At 36.0% G+C, this 17,834-nt stretch overlaps 1 protein-coding gene and 1 pseudogene across 2 annotated transcripts in view; one reads left to right on the top strand and one right to left on the bottom strand.

Moving 5' to 3' along the window:
• The window catches only part of UNC79 (unc-79 homolog, NALCN channel complex subunit), a 172,331-nt gene that overhangs the window by 2,154 nt on the left and 152,343 nt on the right, over window positions 1-17,834 (top strand). For both annotated transcript variants that reach the window (XM_025042103.1, XM_025042104.1), the window contains exons 2-4: window positions 5,784-5,876; window positions 10,696-10,751; window positions 11,429-11,558. In XM_025042103.1, coding sequence (XP_024897871.1) covers window positions 5,784-5,876; window positions 10,696-10,751; window positions 11,429-11,558 — 279 coding nt within the window. The remainder of the gene's footprint in view (window positions 1-5,783; window positions 5,877-10,695; window positions 10,752-11,428; window positions 11,559-17,834) is intronic.
• LOC112473979 lies at window positions 14,950-15,068 on the bottom strand (annotated as a pseudogene).

Below are 17,834 nucleotides of genomic sequence, written 5' to 3' on the forward strand. Positions count from 1 at the left end.
TATCTTTGTCATATTTAAATCTTCAAAAATAAATCATAATACTAACCATAAAGCCAAATTCTATTAAACGATTCAGGTGTTCTTTTGTACTTGTTCCTTCATAGGGTAGATACAAAGACACAAACTCAGAGGTAGAGGAGATCAGTTCCAGATTAATCTTGTTAAAATGAATCGATGTGAGAATATGTGTCTCTTGCTCCCATCCATGTTGTTTCTATTTTTTGGAAGTTGTTTTAGTGTCTAGAAATTCTGACCGAAACTAGAGAGGAGTGTTTAACTTCTTCCGAAATATTTTTATTTCGGGACAGAGATGTTAGGATGAAGGATGTTGCATTTTCCGAGTACTTGATAAAGTCTTTAAAACCAAAAGGCTTTTATCTCTTTGGTACGGTGTTCACAAGTAAAATGTAAAAGATAGACAGTGTTTCAGGTATTAAATGATATCATTAAGGACTCACGAGGTGAAGTTCTGAGCCCTGAAGTGGACCTAATGAGGCATGACTGCTCTTTCAGTTTAAGAGACATGCGTGTGTATAAGTGTGTACTTCATGTCATTTTTCTCAATAAAGCAAGTACTGTGCTTTTATTTTAAATAATTCCTTTTGAAGTACTGCAGAACATACTGCCATTTATTGTAAAAATTTCCTTTGACATAACCTTTTCTTTTGAACTCTTTCCATAAATAAGATATACTTTTTATTCCAAGTATGTGCAGTAGTCTTTGTTTATAAAAAATATATTAAAGGAGTTACTAAGAATTGAAAAAGTCATTTGCATTTCACCATGGAAACTGCTCTTTTTTTATTTAAGAATCTGTGATTTGAGGACCAAATTGAAATATGGATGTTGGGAAGATGATACTTTGGCAGAGAAGAGAAAAAGCAAATTCTAAACGAACATTAACTGATAGAAGCTGTGTTATTTCAAAGATAATAATAAAGCTGAACAATTATATCGGTGAAAGACCCTTCTAGTGTATGTTTGTAGTCAGGACTATGCAGTCTCATCTAGTTTCTTTTCTAGGTTAAGTTTCCCACAAAGTCACTTACCCTCAGGAAAAATAAAGGTTCATTCAGATCTTTGCATTGACTTCAAAGCAATCGTCTGACTTAATTGAATATCTGGTTTCAGCTCATTGGCCCTGGATCATTTTTTGTTCTTCTACTACTATAGGGGATGTGAGTTATCTTTCTGTGAGCTTCTAAAATCTAATAAATACATAGAAAAAAGACAGTCGAAAAGCAACACGAGATACTGCTGATATTTAAATAATCTTTTATATGTAAAATCTGTTTTATTAGCTAATGATTATTTTTATACGGTAGGTCTTACTATACTTTAAGAGCTTTATTGTTGAATCGGGGGAAATGTTTTGGAACAGGAATTCAGAAGAGCTGAATTGTAGTTCTTTGATTACTGGCAAACCTCATCAAACTTTAGTTTCTTCAGCCGTAAAATAGTGAATAACACCCTAACCTCCCTGTCTACATCCCGTGCTTCTTGTGAAGACCCCGAGATAACATATAGGAATGGCCTTTCACAATTCAACCTAGTCAAATGACAGATATGTCAAATCCCATCGCAACTAATCCCAATATTCTGCTCAGATTCACATGTCCTGAAATATTCTCATCTTAAATATCGTTTGAGATAAGAGGCCATCCTCTGGGGCTTGGGGTTTTTTTTTTTTTCCCCTAGAGTTTATTTTATAATAACAGTAATTATTATAACAGGTTTTGAGCTCATCGAACCTCCACAGTGTTGATGGGCAATGCTATGTCTATGATTTTCATTAATTTACCAGTCTGCAAATATTTTAAAGCGGCATAGGCTTCAGGGTCCTGGAGTCTTAGTCTTCCCAATATGTTGAACTGACATGTCCTTCTGATGGCATATGTATCTTATGTTCAACTTCTATCTCACAGAACACAACGACCTCTGTTTGGAAATGGTTTCGTTGCACGGCAGAACTGACACCAGTTGCCTCCCTTACCTTTACGCTTTAAAAAAACATAAGGGTAGTGGAGTTTATTTAAATATATTCCAATTCAGACCACTTTTTGCCACCGGTTCTTTTCTGAACAAGCCCAGTAGTTTCCAAACCGGTCTCCTTGCTTCTCTGCTTAGCCCTCCAGTGGTTGTTCTCCACCAAAAAGTCAAGCTATCCTCCAAACAGGTACATAGATCATTTCACTTTCTTCATCAACACCGTTTGGTTGTTTGCCATCACTCTTATAAATCAAGTTCGATGTCCTTCCCTGGCCCACAAGGCCCTCTGTGATCTGGCCCCTGCCTCCCTTCCTACTTCATCACTACCTCTCCTGTGTTCTCTCTGCATGTAGTGGCGAGTCACAAGCCTTAGTTAGCCTTTCTGCAGTCTCATAATGGCACCAAGCTTTCGCCTTTGCTCTTGGCTTTTTCCTGCCTCAAAAGCCCGAATGGTCACGTGATTTGCTTCCTCACTCTCTTTAGGTCTCAGGGCAAGTATCACGTCTTTGGGATGTCCTTCCTTACCCTCTAGCAAAAGCAGGCCCTTTCTGTCTACTCCCTTGCCATGATTTATATTTCTTCTCAGGTATTTGTTTGCCTGTTTCCTTAGAACAGCGCTGTGCATGGAACTTTCTGTGACAATGGAAATCTGTGTTATCCAATACAGTGGCCACCGGCCACATGTAGCAGCTGAGCACTTGAAATGTATCTAGTGGGACTGAGGAACTGAAATTTTATTTTAATTTAATTTAAATTCATTTAAATTTAAATAGCCACATGCGACTATGACTAACATATTGGATAGCACAGACCTAACATTTAAGCTCCATAAGGACAACGACTTGCCTGTCTTGTTTATGACTGTGCTCTAGAGCCCGGAACAATGCCTGCCTGGTACATAGGAGGTAGTGAAAAAATGCACCTCGAATGAATAGGTGACTAGAGCATTAGCTATGAAGTCAGGTGACTTGGGCTGTAATCCTAATAATTAAGTTGGTGTTCTCATGTAAATAATTTGATTTTTCTTTTATAAAATGCCTTTTTCCATATACTTTATTTTATTTATTTTTTTGTGAGAATCATTTAAGAGCTGTACATGATAGTGTATTAGGAACTATAAAATGCAAGAACAAGATTAAGGAATTATTATTATTCATAGAGGGATGGTGGTATGGTTTTCCTGATGGTGCCAGAGGACCAGGGAATAGATCTTAAGACTTTTCATTGTATCTCCTGAGCACAATATTAATTGTAAAATTTTCTTCTTTTGATTAATTTTCTTCTTCCTTCCATCGTATGTAGCTTTGGCTTTGTACACCCTCATGGGGACAAGCTGCACATCTGTTTACATCATGCTTTTTAACAAGATTTAATAAATGATGTGTGTCTCTGCTTGTTTATTAAATTAGAATTGTGGTGATTTTATTCAGTCAGTTAGAAGGCTAAGAAATTGCAAGGCACTGTCTGTTTATATAAGTATTGGAGCCAATTTCCTAGGGCTGGAGCCAAGGGAGTGCTTTTGGCTTTGTGGCTGACCATACTGGAGGGAGAGCATGAATTCGTAGGGCTAGAAGGGACATCCAAAGGTCATTGAACCATTTGGGCTGTTCTCCAAATAGACTTCACCTAAATCATCTGAGACACTTGGGCATCTCTCCCATTTTTAATGGCCTCCAGGCACGGTGATTCTCAGCCTCCCTTAATAGTAGTTTTCATTTTTTAGAAATGCTTCTTATTAAAAAGTTTGAGATGAATTTAAATAAAGGTGAAAACACTTGTCTCAAAAAGAATATTTTTTCATGAGTATATCGGAGACTAGACTTCTTTTTTCTTCCTTAAACGAAGGGAATAAGGGACATGCAATTATTCCTCTCATACCTGGATGCCTTACTCAGTGTTTCCTGTCGTGTTTTTAATTTCTCTAGTAGTGCTTTTCAAATGGAGGTCTAAGGCCTAGTTGCATCAGAATATGCTTATTAAGTATGGACTTTTCTTATTTCCAGAGTTAGGCTCACTAGATGTGGGCTCCCAAAAGCTGAATTTGAACAAGCTTCTTGGCTCAGATCTGAGAGCACCTTTAGATTCAGCTCAAAGTTCTTTTTCCTCAATCATATTCTATTAAGAGCAACGAACTGCTCTCCACATCTTTGTGTAATTATTATTACTTATTTATATTGTTTAGCCAAACAAATTTATCTACCTGAATATCACCTGCTTAGTGGGTTAGCATCAGCCCAGCTGCAAGTGATGGATGAAAGCAAATGCAAGTAAATGAAACTTAATTATAAATCAGTTTTATTTGTTTGTTTATTTCTGTAGAGCTATTGTAAAAGCCACCATTTATGTAATGCTCCAAGTCCTTTATGAAAAAAAGAATCATGTTAAATTTTTTTTATCTTTTCTACTTTATTATATGACAAATTTGTTTTAGTGTTTTAATTGTTCTTTTATACATGTGTTTTATTGTAAGTTGCCTTATTCTCTTGGATGTAGGTGAGATATTATTTCCACATGTGAATTTTAATATAGAATAAAATAAAGCAGATTTTAGGGTTATCTGCTTTCTTGTTATTGTTGTTGCTATGTTAACGATCTTGTCCATTATGTGTAGGAAATCGAGAGTAGACTTTTTGAGGGTGTTATACTTACTGTACACTGTTCTGTTCATGCTTTCTTGACAATTTGCCACACAAACACATATATAGGGAGAGATTTCTCCTACTTCTGCAATTATCCTTGAGAAAAGAAATTTGTTTACATTCGAGTCCTTGTGAAGTTTCTTCTATTGTGGGTCTTCTCTCAATTACTGTGTTTAGAATAATCAACTACTTTTTGGAGACAACATGTTACCCCGAATGACTTCCATCAGTGCTAGTTTTGAATGCTTTTTGGCTTTACCTGATACATTCTCTTAAAATAGATAAAGAAATTTAATATAGAGTTGAATATCATCATAAACAAGCCACTTAAAGATGTCCTAAAAGATGTCTTAAGTGGTTATCACCTGGAGGCCAGTATTGTATAGCTGTAAGATGAATTTTGAAGAAATCAATTTGCTTTGTGATTGAATACTTGCAGCACAGGATAAAAAGTTCAGCGACAGTGTTATTTACAGATTCAAAAAGTGCATTATTTAAAACAACTCAGGTGGATCTAAAGATGGTAAGCTCTGGAAAACAGAAAAAAATTCTCATGAAGATACTAATGATGAAATTCCATGTGATGGTTTGCATAAAATTGTTTAACGATTTGTGAGTGTTGGAAATAATTTTTAAATTAATGTACTATTTTTTATAATACATGATTTAAAATTTGTATGTGTAACTAAATTACTAAGGTATCCATTATAAGTAGACTATTATCATCTGCATCTAAAAGTTAATCTATTCATATTGGGTTCAAAAACATTTTATTTTAATTTTCTCACAGGGATAACCTTCAACATGCCTTTATGCTTGGGTGCTTGGAGGATTCTTTTTTTTTTCCTTTCTTTCCCACCTAGGTATAAACATCTTGAGAGCCAGAGGCCACACCTACGTACAGCTCTGCTAAAATCATGACATCATATTCTGGCACTGTTCTGCTCCTTGTAGAGTCTCACCAAACGCTGGCTACTGATGATGACAACCGTGGCATTTGTGTGCTTGGACAAATTTTTTTTTTGTGGAAAATGTCCGTTGATTTGGTTGGGACCTTTTTAAAAACAGTATTTCTTCTCAGCTCTCATGCTCTATGCAAAGTAGCAAGTATGTGTATAGATTAATTGTGTCTAATTAAAAATATTTTTATTTCAGTGGGTTCCTCAAGGAGAGAAGGAGTGCCCGCCCACGTCAATCTCTCTGCATCATCCATGCTAATGATTGCAATGCAGTACACATCCAACCCAGGTGAGTGGAAATATGGGTGGCTTGGCTGATTCCAAAACCAGTAATGGAACAAGACATCATACTGGTAGGCTAGCAAATCTGACGTGAGAAGAACTTCTCTTGGAGATGGGTTAGAAAACAGACTTTCGAGTTGAAATAAATTTCCCTTGGTATTAGCCGCAGTCTTGCAGGCTAGTGATATTTTCAGAGTGGTCGAGCACACAATTTTAGAACGTTGATTGGAAATCTATTGGATATAAGTATATAGGAATAGTTAAATTAGAAATATCAAAATCTCCTCCAATCCTAATTGTTAAAGATAACCGCTGTTAATATTTTGTGAATTGCTACTCCAATGCCACACAAGTATCCTTGAACACAAATCTTTTACTTTATTTCTGATTATTTCCTTATGTAAATTCATAAAAGAGAGATTAATGGGTTAAAGGATGAAAAAATTTCAATAGTCTTACTATATATGTAAGTACTCTTAACCTGTCATTAAATATTATCATAAAATTTATATAGAGTTGGACAGATGAAAAATAATATCTCAATGTTTTGATTTATATTTCCTTGATTACTAGTGACGTTGAACAGGTTTCATATGATTTACTCTGTTGGTTTCTGTTCATCAGTATAATTGCAGATGAACTTTGGGAAACTGATCTAAAAAGGGGCTGACTGTTAGAGTCACATGCTATGATATGACTCAGTTTTTGTTTTTATTTGATGTTTATTTGGAAACCGAACAAATTTATTGGCACTGTTTTCAACCTTCTACTTAATTACATAATACATAATAAGCTTTTGCTCAGAATGAGAAAAAATTTTTTTTCATTTTGAAATCTTAATAATTTTTAGTTTAAATGTGAAATATTATTATATGAGATTAATTAAAATGCATATATTTTAGAAGTTATCTGATATTTCACTCTGTTTGGCTTAAAGCAACCTCAAAATGTCATTTATATTTATTATATATTATGTTCTGGAAAAAAATTCTTCATTTAGAATCTAGTTACTTGAAGTATCATCATGAGGCTTTGGTCCTAATTTCTATGTTGGGGGGCAGTAAAGCAGGGCAGGTAAAATCATGTGACTTGAGGTTAGATGTATGTGAAGTCACATCTGAACTCACTTGCAAATTGCCAGTTAGTGTAACCTTAAGCAAGTTTTTTAACATCCCTAAGACCAAGTTTCTTCACCTATAAAATGGGAATAATTCTCTCTGCTGTGCCTTAGAATATTATTGTGAGGGTTTAATGAGTTAAACATATGTAAAGTGCTTACTTAGCATAGTGAAGGGCACATTGTAAATGCTTGGGATGGCTACAATCTTTTTCTTCTTGGAGTTGAATGTTTCACAGAGAAACCACTGTGATCAGACTTACTTCTGTTAATTCTAAATCTGTATCTTCACCTATTCATGGGGAAATGTTTATAGCCAAAGATTCTATAGTAAGAATTATATTTGGGACCCAAAACTAGTCTTGTGATGTGAGAAACTGTTAAGAAGTGAGGTGATATCCTCCAGGCGGCACTCTGGGACCAAGTTGCTTGAATTTTTATTGGGGGAGACAGCACGAGGCAGCTTGGTCCTTTAGTTTCTGTGTATCGAGGCTAGAGTACAGACCTTGTTCAACTAACAAGCATTCGTTGAATAATTCCTACATAAATGGTTCTGTGCTAGGCATTGGGAAAACCATCAGAAATGTAATATATGGTGCTCGCTATGGAGCTTATGTCTAATTGGGAATATCAGGCATATTCACATAAATCTTCAATTTACAATGTAAAGAAGTAAGTGAAAAGTACAAAATAAATATTATAGTGTTAATTCATCAGAAGGAGATAACTCTATGGATTGAAATGATCAGGAAAGGCTTTGAGTCACTGGAGCAAAGTATGGATCTTAAAGTATGGATAATTTTAATTGATAGGGTTAAGTGGAGTGTCCTGGGAGGGAAATCAGTTTAAACAAAGAGACTCTCTGGGTTTGTTTATGGGGCAGTCAGTGAACTACTCTGAACCAGGTTTGTGTAGCAGACACAAGGAGAATAGCATATGCTGTGTAAGAGAAAGTGGCCTGGAATAACTGTACTTGACTACTCACTGATGGCTTAAGGACAAAATTCCAATTCTAGAAGGCCATTTGTATATTTAATAGTCACTGAATATCTACTATGTGCCAAACACTTGGGGACACCATGGTTAGCAAAACGAACTGATTCCTGCCCTCACTTCGTGAAGCTTATCATACAGTGGTCGGGAGAAGATATGAATCAAATAATTATAAAAGCAAATGTAAAGTTTCAACTGTGATAAGTGCTACAAGACCCTATAAAAGGAGATTTTTCTTTTATTGAAGATGTCAGGGAGGGCTTCTCTGGGGAAGTAACCTTGGGTCTGAGGACTGAAGGGAAAGTAGGGTTAACAAGGCCAACAAGGGGTGGGGGATTCAGGCAGAGGCATCTTATATGTTAGAAGGGAGCCCGGCTAGCAGGTGGGACTGAAAGGTCAAGGTCAGTGTAGTTGGAGCTCGGAGTAGTAACTGCCTCATTTGAGATGAAATGGTAGACTTCTGTGGGCCAGAACAGGCTGGATATTGTGAGCTCTCTTTGGGAGTCCTGTGTTTATCCCAAATCTAATGGGAAGGCACTGAAAGACTTTGAGTGGTTATATATGTGTCATCCTGGTTGCAGATGAGAATGGTTTAAAAAAGAGCCAGAGGTGATGTAGATTGACCCACGAGGAGGCCTTTGCATCTGTCTAGGCATGTAAAAGGCAGGGGCAATTAAGACTGAGAAAAGTGGAGACGTCTGAGAACTACCTAGAAAGTAAAATTGACAGGACTTGGTGACATATTGGATATGGTGGGGTTTTAGTCACTGAGAAAGGAGACGTGGGAAGAAGAAGACCAGGTCTCTGAGGGAAGCTCATGAGATCTGTTTTGGACATGTTGTGTTCAAGGTGTGTTCCGGATGTTTAAGAGGAGACGGTATACTTTGGGCTAATATACTGTTATATGTCAATTATATCTCAGTAAAACTGGAAAAAACCTCCACACATAACCTTAGTAATAATTCTACGTGTTCCAAACACAGAAATGCAAGTAAATAAGCTTACTTAAAAAAACAGGCAATCAATCTACGGCCATGCTACCCTGAACATGCCTGATCCCCTCTGATCTTGGAAGCTAACCAGAGTTGGGCTAGCTGTACTTGGATGGGAGACCACCTAGGAATAGGTGTCTTCTGTAAGCATAAAAAATAAGGGATCGTAAGCTGACAAGGTCCTTGCAATCTGTGAGGTCAACCAAGGGTTGCCTTGCCTAATAAAAAAATAGACAGTGATAATTAGGTAGTTGTATTATGTGTCTGGAACTCAGAATAGAGCCTTGTGTTTGCAGTAATGAACTCTAAGCCTCTATGTCAGAGTCCAATGACATTCATTAAATTGCATACAGATGGTAACCGATGTTGTGTATGAGTGTGACACTGCTTACAAGAGAGCGTAGAATGAAGAGTGGGTTTGTGACCAGGCCTTCAGGGACTCCAGCAGATAATGGCCCAGCGGGATACTAAGCTTGCCAGAGAGACAGATTGTATCTGTTGGGATGTGTTTAGCTGACTAACGGAGGGTTTAACTACAGGAAGGAAGTCTCGGACATAGCTCCCTAGTGTCAGGGGGCTAAGATGGCATCATCTTTCTCTTGAACTTCTCCTCATGTTTGCAAGATGGCCGCCATAGTGGAGGTTGTTATATTCTTACACACCCACATCCACAAACAGGTAACAGGAGCAGTCAGGATAATTAAGCAAGGTCTCCTGGAGTGCCTCTTTCCTTTTATCAGGGAGAAAAAAATGTCTCACAAGCTCTCAAGCAGATTCTCTCTTAGGTCTCACTGGCCAGAACTGAGTCACATGGCCGTCCCTAGCTGCAAGCTGTGTTGGGAAATGGATAAGGTAGAAAGGGTTGTCGATAGCACTTGAGTTGCCACAACAGTGTCTGTCACAGATAATAGGGAGAGGGTCAGTCATGAAGTCAAGGAAGAGGGTTTTAAAGAGAAGGTAGTGGTCTGCAGTACTGAATGCTGCTGAGGGTCAAGTAAAAGGCAGACTGAAAAATGTTCATCAAATCGAATGACAGGGTCATCGGTGACTAAAGCGAGACCTGCTTCAGTGCCCCGATAGGGTTGGAAGACAGAGTAAGGAAGGTATGGTACAGCTATCTAGGGTGAAAGTATCATTCTTCCCTAAGTAAGCAGAGGCAATCAAAGAAGACTGCTGTTGTGTAGCTTTTAAGAATTTCTCAGCAGATGGAACAGGTGATCAAATGACAAGACTCCCATTCTAATCCATCAGTCTGTCACTTGCTATCTGTCCAGACTTGGGCCGTATAGGACACTAAGTCTCTCCTTTTCCTAACTGCAACATGGTGGTTGTGAGATAATACACATAAAGCTCTTAACACAATACTTGGCATAATGAATGCTCAATATTCATTATTATGATCCTATTAGGCTACTTTTTTTCCCTATATGTTTTTTGGTTACGTTGATATCGGTTTATGTTGAAAAGATATGATTATTAGGAATTTTTCTTAATGTTTCCTTTATTGCTAAGATGAATGAAATATATTTCTCAAGGATCTTGGAATAAAGCTTGATAAAGTCAAAAGCTTACATGGTTTTTGAAAAGTAAAAATATATGGAAGTAAGTAATTTCTAATGTAATGATTATAGTGAAAAGTCATACTAATATAGTTTATTGTATCTCAAAGGATGTTTTATCTGGTTTTTACATTTCATGTTCAAATTACATTTTCTTCCTTACAGTGTATCATTGTCAATTATTGGAATGCCTCATGAAATATAAACAAGAAGTCTGGAAAGTAAGTTTTGGCCCACGTTTAATTCATAGCAACAAACTTAATTTATATTGTATAGTAAAAATTGTTTTCATGTTAAAAGTATTTTTAGGTCAAATTTATTGATGTCATTATTTCGATGTGGCAGAACCTATAATTCTTTTCTTACTGATTAAATTATTATTTAGAACAGGAACGATCTTGAGGAACAGTGGCTTGACAGAAAATGTAATTGGATATCTCTTATTCTTGGAATTTAGCATATTACTATATTAATGTGACAATTTCATTTAAGTTGAAATGTTGCTTGAGAACTTGTCTTCTTTTTAATAGGAGATGTGAATTGTTAAGAAATGTTTTTTAGAAAAATATTTTTAAAAAATGCAGTGTTTGACAAACTGGCTTATGCTGTTCTAAAATACATCTTTAACATTATTCTGAATAGAAAAGAATTTGTTAAAAGAATTGTGTCCTTTTGAATGCCATTTGGGGGACTTATTTACAGGACCAATAAGTAAATAATAAAAAATAATATCATACAATGATCTAATCTGAGGAGCACACCTGGATGATGAGATTCCAGAGGAATTAACCACCTCAACCCGTCTACTGAAATTTTCACTGCTTTGGTGATATTGAATGAGTTACTTTTATTTTTATTTGACCATGCTAAGTCAAAATATTCTTCCTATTTCCTTTAGGATCTTTTGTATGTGATAGCCTATGGGCCTTCACAAGTGAAACCTCCAGCTGTGCAAATGCTGTTCCATTACTGGCCCAATTTAAAACCTCCTGGGGCAATAAGTGAATACAGGGGCTTGCAGTACACAGGTAAGAAGAGAATAGCCCTGTGATGCCCTATCTTTATTTCTCCTATGCCATATTTGCCTCACCTACTTATATATAATTTTATCTTGCTGGATTACATTTAAGTGCTTTTTGACATTGTCGCAGATCTTTTCTGAAACTGGGTGGTATAAAATAAGTAAATTAAATCAAAAACATTTCTGATACTATAGCGAATCACGTTAAGTCTCAGTTTCATTTGCTATGCCTGGCCTGTGGTCTTAACTACTCTTAAATTAATCGCTGCAAAGGTGGGAGCGGTGAGTAATGCTGCAGATTTGCTCACCATGTAGCAAAACCTCGAATGGCTAAATCTGTCCTGATAAGAAGACTTGGAGCATGTTCAGCATTACCAGTTTATACACTAGAAAAAAAAAAGAAAAAAAAATTAAATGACCCTGATAGCCTAGTTGGACAGAAAGAGTCAACAATTGCTAAATATTGGTATAATTACTAACTGAGAAGTAAACATTGAATTTAAATGTAAAGGTATATATTTACCAAAAACCTAAACCAACCCCAGGTTCTAAGTTGTGGTTTATGCTTACATATTATAAGTCAAAAATCAAAGAAGCAACCTATGGCTGATGGAGTTTCTGGTGCCCTTGACTACCCTGTCTCCCCACTTAATCGTATACCTAGTTTTCTGAAATTGGAAGAGGTGACTATTTTGCCAAAGTTAGCTTTTATTCAAGGTACTGTGAGATTGTATACTGATATTCTAGAACTTACTTCTTTCCTGGCATCACTTGTTTTTCCTTAGGTGATTGGAAGTGGTTCAGAAGGAATTTAACTTAATTCCAGTGTCTGATTTATGTTCCCGATTAAAGCCAAGTGTTAGACTTATTAATACTCGTTTTTGAGGCTTTGATGGTTTTTGGTGGGCTTATTCTAAACTTAGAACAAATAATATTGATCTTAGTGGTAACAATAATATGAATAAAAACAATGAAAGTAGATAGGAATTTTTGAAAAATGGAAATTGGTATCATGGGTGTTTTGTATCATCGATAGTAGATAATGCTTAAGTGTTGCTAAGTGAATAATTTGATTGTAAAAGCAAAAAAAGTGAGAAGTATTAATAAAATAAAACATGAAATGACTTAAATATTTGACACCAACCCCTTCTCGATAGATCCTTGAAATAAGCATTTATATGATATGTGAATGAGTAACCAGTATAAAATGAAATTTATTTCGTAAATATTTGAAGAGTAACTCGTTTGCCAGACACTGTACTTTTTGTTAATGCTACAAGAACTGACACAAAACCAGACCTTATGGCGTGTAATACAATTTAGATATGGAAATTGGTTCATTTATTCAACAAATACTTATGGGCATAATGTGACTAAAAAGAAAAAAAAAAGACTAAATCGCTAATATCTTGGTGCGTACCTTCCCTTTGTCGGGGGAAGACCAGGCAACCATCTTACAGTGTGCTAAGTGCTCAAGTGGATCAAATACAGTTGACCCTGAACCACACAGGGGTTAGGGTTGCTGGCCTTTCCTCCCCTGCAGTTAAATATTCGTGAGTAACTTTTGACTCCCCCAAAACTTAACTGCTAATAACCTACTATTGACTGGAGCCTTATAGATTAAACAACCAATTAACACATATTTTGCATGTTATCTGTATTATATACTGTATTCTTACAATAAAGGCAATTAGAGAAAAGAAAATATTAAGAAAATCATAAGGAAAATATATTTACAGTATTCATTAAAAAAAAAAATCTGTGTATAAGTGGACTCGTGCAGTGTAAACCCAGGCTGTCCAAGTGTCAATCATACGGAGAGCTGTGGGACGCACAGGAGGGGCTTCTGACCTCACCCTGATGGTAGGCAAGTTTGGGGGAGTGTTGAGTTGTTGAGGAAGATTCCTCAGTGAGTAGCATGTAAGCTGATACCTGAAAGAGATATGCACATGAGACATCATAAGGGGAATGGATCATGAGTGAATGAATGTGAGTTTGAAGCAGAAGGAACTGCAAGAGTTCAGACTAGAAGATCAAAGATAGCACGATCATATTCAGGAACTGGGAAAGGTCATATGCAGCCAGACAGTGGAGGGACAGGAGGACAGTGGCCAGAGGGTAGGCAGGAAGCCTGGCAGGGCCTGTGAAGTAGTTTGGATTTCATCCTAATGGCAAAGGGAAACCACGGACAAATTTTCAGTGGAGAAGCCACACGATGAGGTTTGCCTGTTGAGAGCATCCGGGAACCCCGGGAAACTGACAGGTGCTTCCATTTCCCCCTGTGACCACACTCGTGGAAGGGCCAGCCAGATCTGTCTTCCCAGAACAGTTCAGCCTGTGCCAGCTAAGATCAGAGAGGCTCTTTCTTCTTCTCTCAGCCTGTTTGAACAAGACGTCTCTGTGGGTATTCATTCTTCAGTCCATCCTTATAATCACACGTCCATACACTTCCATTTTTTCAACAGCATGTCATGTGTCTGCTACTTGCCAGGCACTGTCCGAGCTTTCTTGGAACTTCCGTTCCAGTGAACCATGGCATTCTATGTAGGAAATGAGATCATGGAAAAAGTTAACCATTCTCGTCCATGTATTACTTTTTATCCAGCCCTGGCTGCATGCCGGACATTGTTCTAGCTGCTTATTATCTCATTTAATATTTTAGTCTTCTCCTAAATGAACACAATTTATGAACCAAGTACCACACTGGGTTTTACAGACATTTTCTCAACTGCTTCTCACAAAAATCTTAAATGGTAGGGTCTTATTTCAGTGTTACAGATGTGGAGTGAGACACAGTTTAAGTAACACCCTTAAATTCAAAGAAATAATAAAGGAGCACTGCTTGAATTTGAATCTAGATTATCTTCATTGAAAACCCACATTTTTCTGTTCTAACAATGTAACATCTTTTCTGTTGATTCAGTTCTTTAATACAATTTTATCTGGAGCATTAGGAATTTTCTACGATGCTTGCTGCAATGAAATATGCACTAAAGTATTTAGGTGGCACTACAACCCTGAATACTGTTAATAATAAAAATTATATGGAGATAGAATTTTATGGTGAAAATTCTGTAACTTGAAATGATTTCTTAGGGATCAGCAACTGTCGTATGTTTTCCCAGTGATTTCCTTCCTTCCTTCCTTCCTTCCTTCCTTCCCTTCCTTCCTCCCTCCCTTCATTTCTATTTTCTTTCTATAGCACATAGGAATATTTAAAACAAATTCTGTTAGGAAACAGAGAGATAAACTATAGCCAATTCCAACTATGTAGGAATATGAAACCAATTCTGCCACAATGTTCAATTTTTTTTTTTTTTTAGGCGAGGCACCCCTTGGTTGACCTCACAGATTGCAAAGACCCTGTTAGCTTACAATCCCTTATTTTTTATTTTTTACGCCTATAGCACCTGGTCTTCCTAGGTGGTCTCCCACCCAAGTACTAACCAGGCCCGACCCTGCTTAGCTTCCGAGGTCAGACGGGATCAGGCTTGTTCAGGGGAGCATGGCTGTAGACCCATTATTTAAAAAATTTATTTATTTTTTATTTATTTCCTTTTTAAAAAGTAAATTTTATTTGTTTTATAAAAGGAAAATTTGCTTTTAGAAAAGTTATAGAACTATGTAGGAAGGAAAAAAAAAATACTACCCAGCAATGGCTATTGTTAACATTTTGGTATATTTCCCTGCAGTTTTTATGATGCACATTTTATTTAATTTTTAAATTAAAAATTTTTTTATGATGCATATTTTAAAATAAAATTGAGAACATATTGTATGCAATTATACAAGGTCCCCCCAAACTTTTATTATGATTGTTTTCAAATACAGAAAAGTTTAAAGAAAAACACTATGAACATACATATAGCCACCTAGATTTAATAATTGTTAATAATTCATCATAATTTTAACTATACATATATACGTATATACATTATTTATTGCTTTTTAAGCACAGTAACATAGGAATATTTACAGTTTATATGGAGAAGATCAAATAGTGAAGATTTGGTAATCGAGTGTTTGCCCCTTTTGAGTTTACTAGTATTTATCAACAACAAAAACTACAATTATTTTGGTCATTAAATGAGTCTTAAAGATGCAAAGATTACAGGTTTCTTGGCAGTGAAAATCACCATTATGTTGTTCTATAAAGCTCTCCTTGTGTGGAGAAGAAAGAAATTGTTTAGCGCTCTTCTCGTTACAGGGTCCTAAGGACTAAATAATTTAGCCTTTGTTAGCAAATATCAGCACCAGTTATTGTGTAGTTTCCATCCGAACTGTGGGCTGAGGGATGCGGAACTATATACATTTCCAAGGCAGAGACTGTTGCAAACGTAGATAGAAATTAACTAACTAAAGATAATTACAAAGGTTAACTACAAGGTTAAACTTTGGTCTAGGCCACCGAATTAGTAGAGTTGAATTCGTAGTTGTACACAAGTACAAGAAGCTCTACCAGTCATTTTATGTCCTAACTTCCCTATCGTTGAGTTCTTAGTTATCTTTTTATTATTTTGATTTTATCTCCACAAAGTTTAAAAAAAGTTATAAACCTTTTTTACTGGTGCATTATACAAATGTAGAAAAACACACATTACAAGATTTTGTGGAACACCTTCCACCATGCTTACCACCATGATTACCTCCTGCTGCTATCCCAAAGGTAACCACTAACCTGACTTCCAACATCAGAGATTAGTTTTGCCTATTTTTGAATTTTATATAAATGGAATCATACATTATTTATTTGTATGTGTATGTGTGTATATATGTGTGTGTGACTTGTTTATGGGTTGAGCATAACTGTGCATCATTCATTTTTATTGCTGTATATGTTCTACCAAATGAATGTACCACAGTCTATGTATCCATTTTACTATTAATGGATATTTGGGTTGTTCCCACAGTTTGGCCATTACTAATAATGCTATATCCTGTGAATATCCTGCTACATATCTTTTGGTGCACATGTACACACATTTCTGTTAGATATATGCTTGGGGTAGAACTGCTGGATTAGAGAATGTGTGTATATCTAGTTAGAATGGATAACGACAAACAATTTCCCAAAAGCATTGTACTACTTTGTACTCCTGCCAGGGGGGGTATAAAAGTTCTTTTTGTTTATATTCCACATTTTAGGAAATATCTGGAATGAATTTTTCTGTGTGGTGTGAAGTAAGGGTCTGTCTTTTCCTCTTATGGATAACCAATTTACTCAACATCGTTTATTGAAAATACTGTTCTTTCCTTACTGCTCTGCAGTAACATTTCTTTGGTCATAAATCAAGTATCTATTTAAGAACGGTTCTGTCTCTGGTGTAATTTTTCTTTCCCCAAGACCTCACTGTCTGAATTAATGTAGCTTAATAAAATTTTATATCCTTCAGTGCCAGTCTTTCCACCTTATCGTAACTCTTGCTCTCTTCCTTGACTCCCCTGCGCTTTCTTCTTCCTGTTTTCCTCCTTCTCTTCCTCCTTTTCTTCTTCCTCCTTTATAGTTATTCCTAGCTATTTGCTAAATTAAAGAGTTTGTCAAGTTAAACACAAACAAACATGGCTCAACTACTAGGATTTTGATTATGAAATCCTTGAACGTATAGATCAATTTGGTGAAATGACATCTTTATAATATCGAACCTTTCAATTCATGCACATAGTATATCTCTCCAGTTATTTAGATTTTCTTTAGTTTCCCTCAATGCTGTTTTATAGTTTTTTGTGTAGATGTCTTGCCTCTCTCTCATGTAGTGTGTCCTTAGGTACTTTTTTGATTTTATTGTCAATGATACATCTTTTTAAAATTATACTTTTTAACTCCTTGTTGTTTGTATGTAGACATGAAATTAATTCTAGCATATTGATCTTGTATCTAGCAACCTTACTAAATTACTTTTTAATTCTAATCATTTATTTGTAGTTTTGTTTGAAAACATTTTTTCATTTGCACAATTATGTTGTTGTTGAATAATAACAGTCTAATGTCTCCTTTTCGATCTTTATGCCTATAATATCTCTTGCCTTATTGCAATGGCTAAAGCCTCCTGTGCTATGCGGAGTTCTAAGTTCCTTCATAGTTTTGTTTTTGACCCATGGGTCATTTAGAAGGGTGATGATTAATTTCTAAACATACGGAGATTTTTCTAGTGAGGTTTTATATTGACTTATAGCTTGATTCCTCTGTGGTCAGACAACATACTTTGTATTATTTCATTCCTTTGACACTTTTACACTTTCTTTAGAGCTGAGCCTATGGTCATTTTTGTAAATGTTCCTGCGT

Source organism: Pteropus alecto, unplaced genomic scaffold (assembly GCF_000325575.1).
Source record: "Pteropus alecto unplaced genomic scaffold, ASM32557v1 scaffold8, whole genome shotgun sequence".
NCBI classification, from domain to species: domain Eukaryota; kingdom Metazoa; phylum Chordata; class Mammalia; order Chiroptera; family Pteropodidae; genus Pteropus; species Pteropus alecto.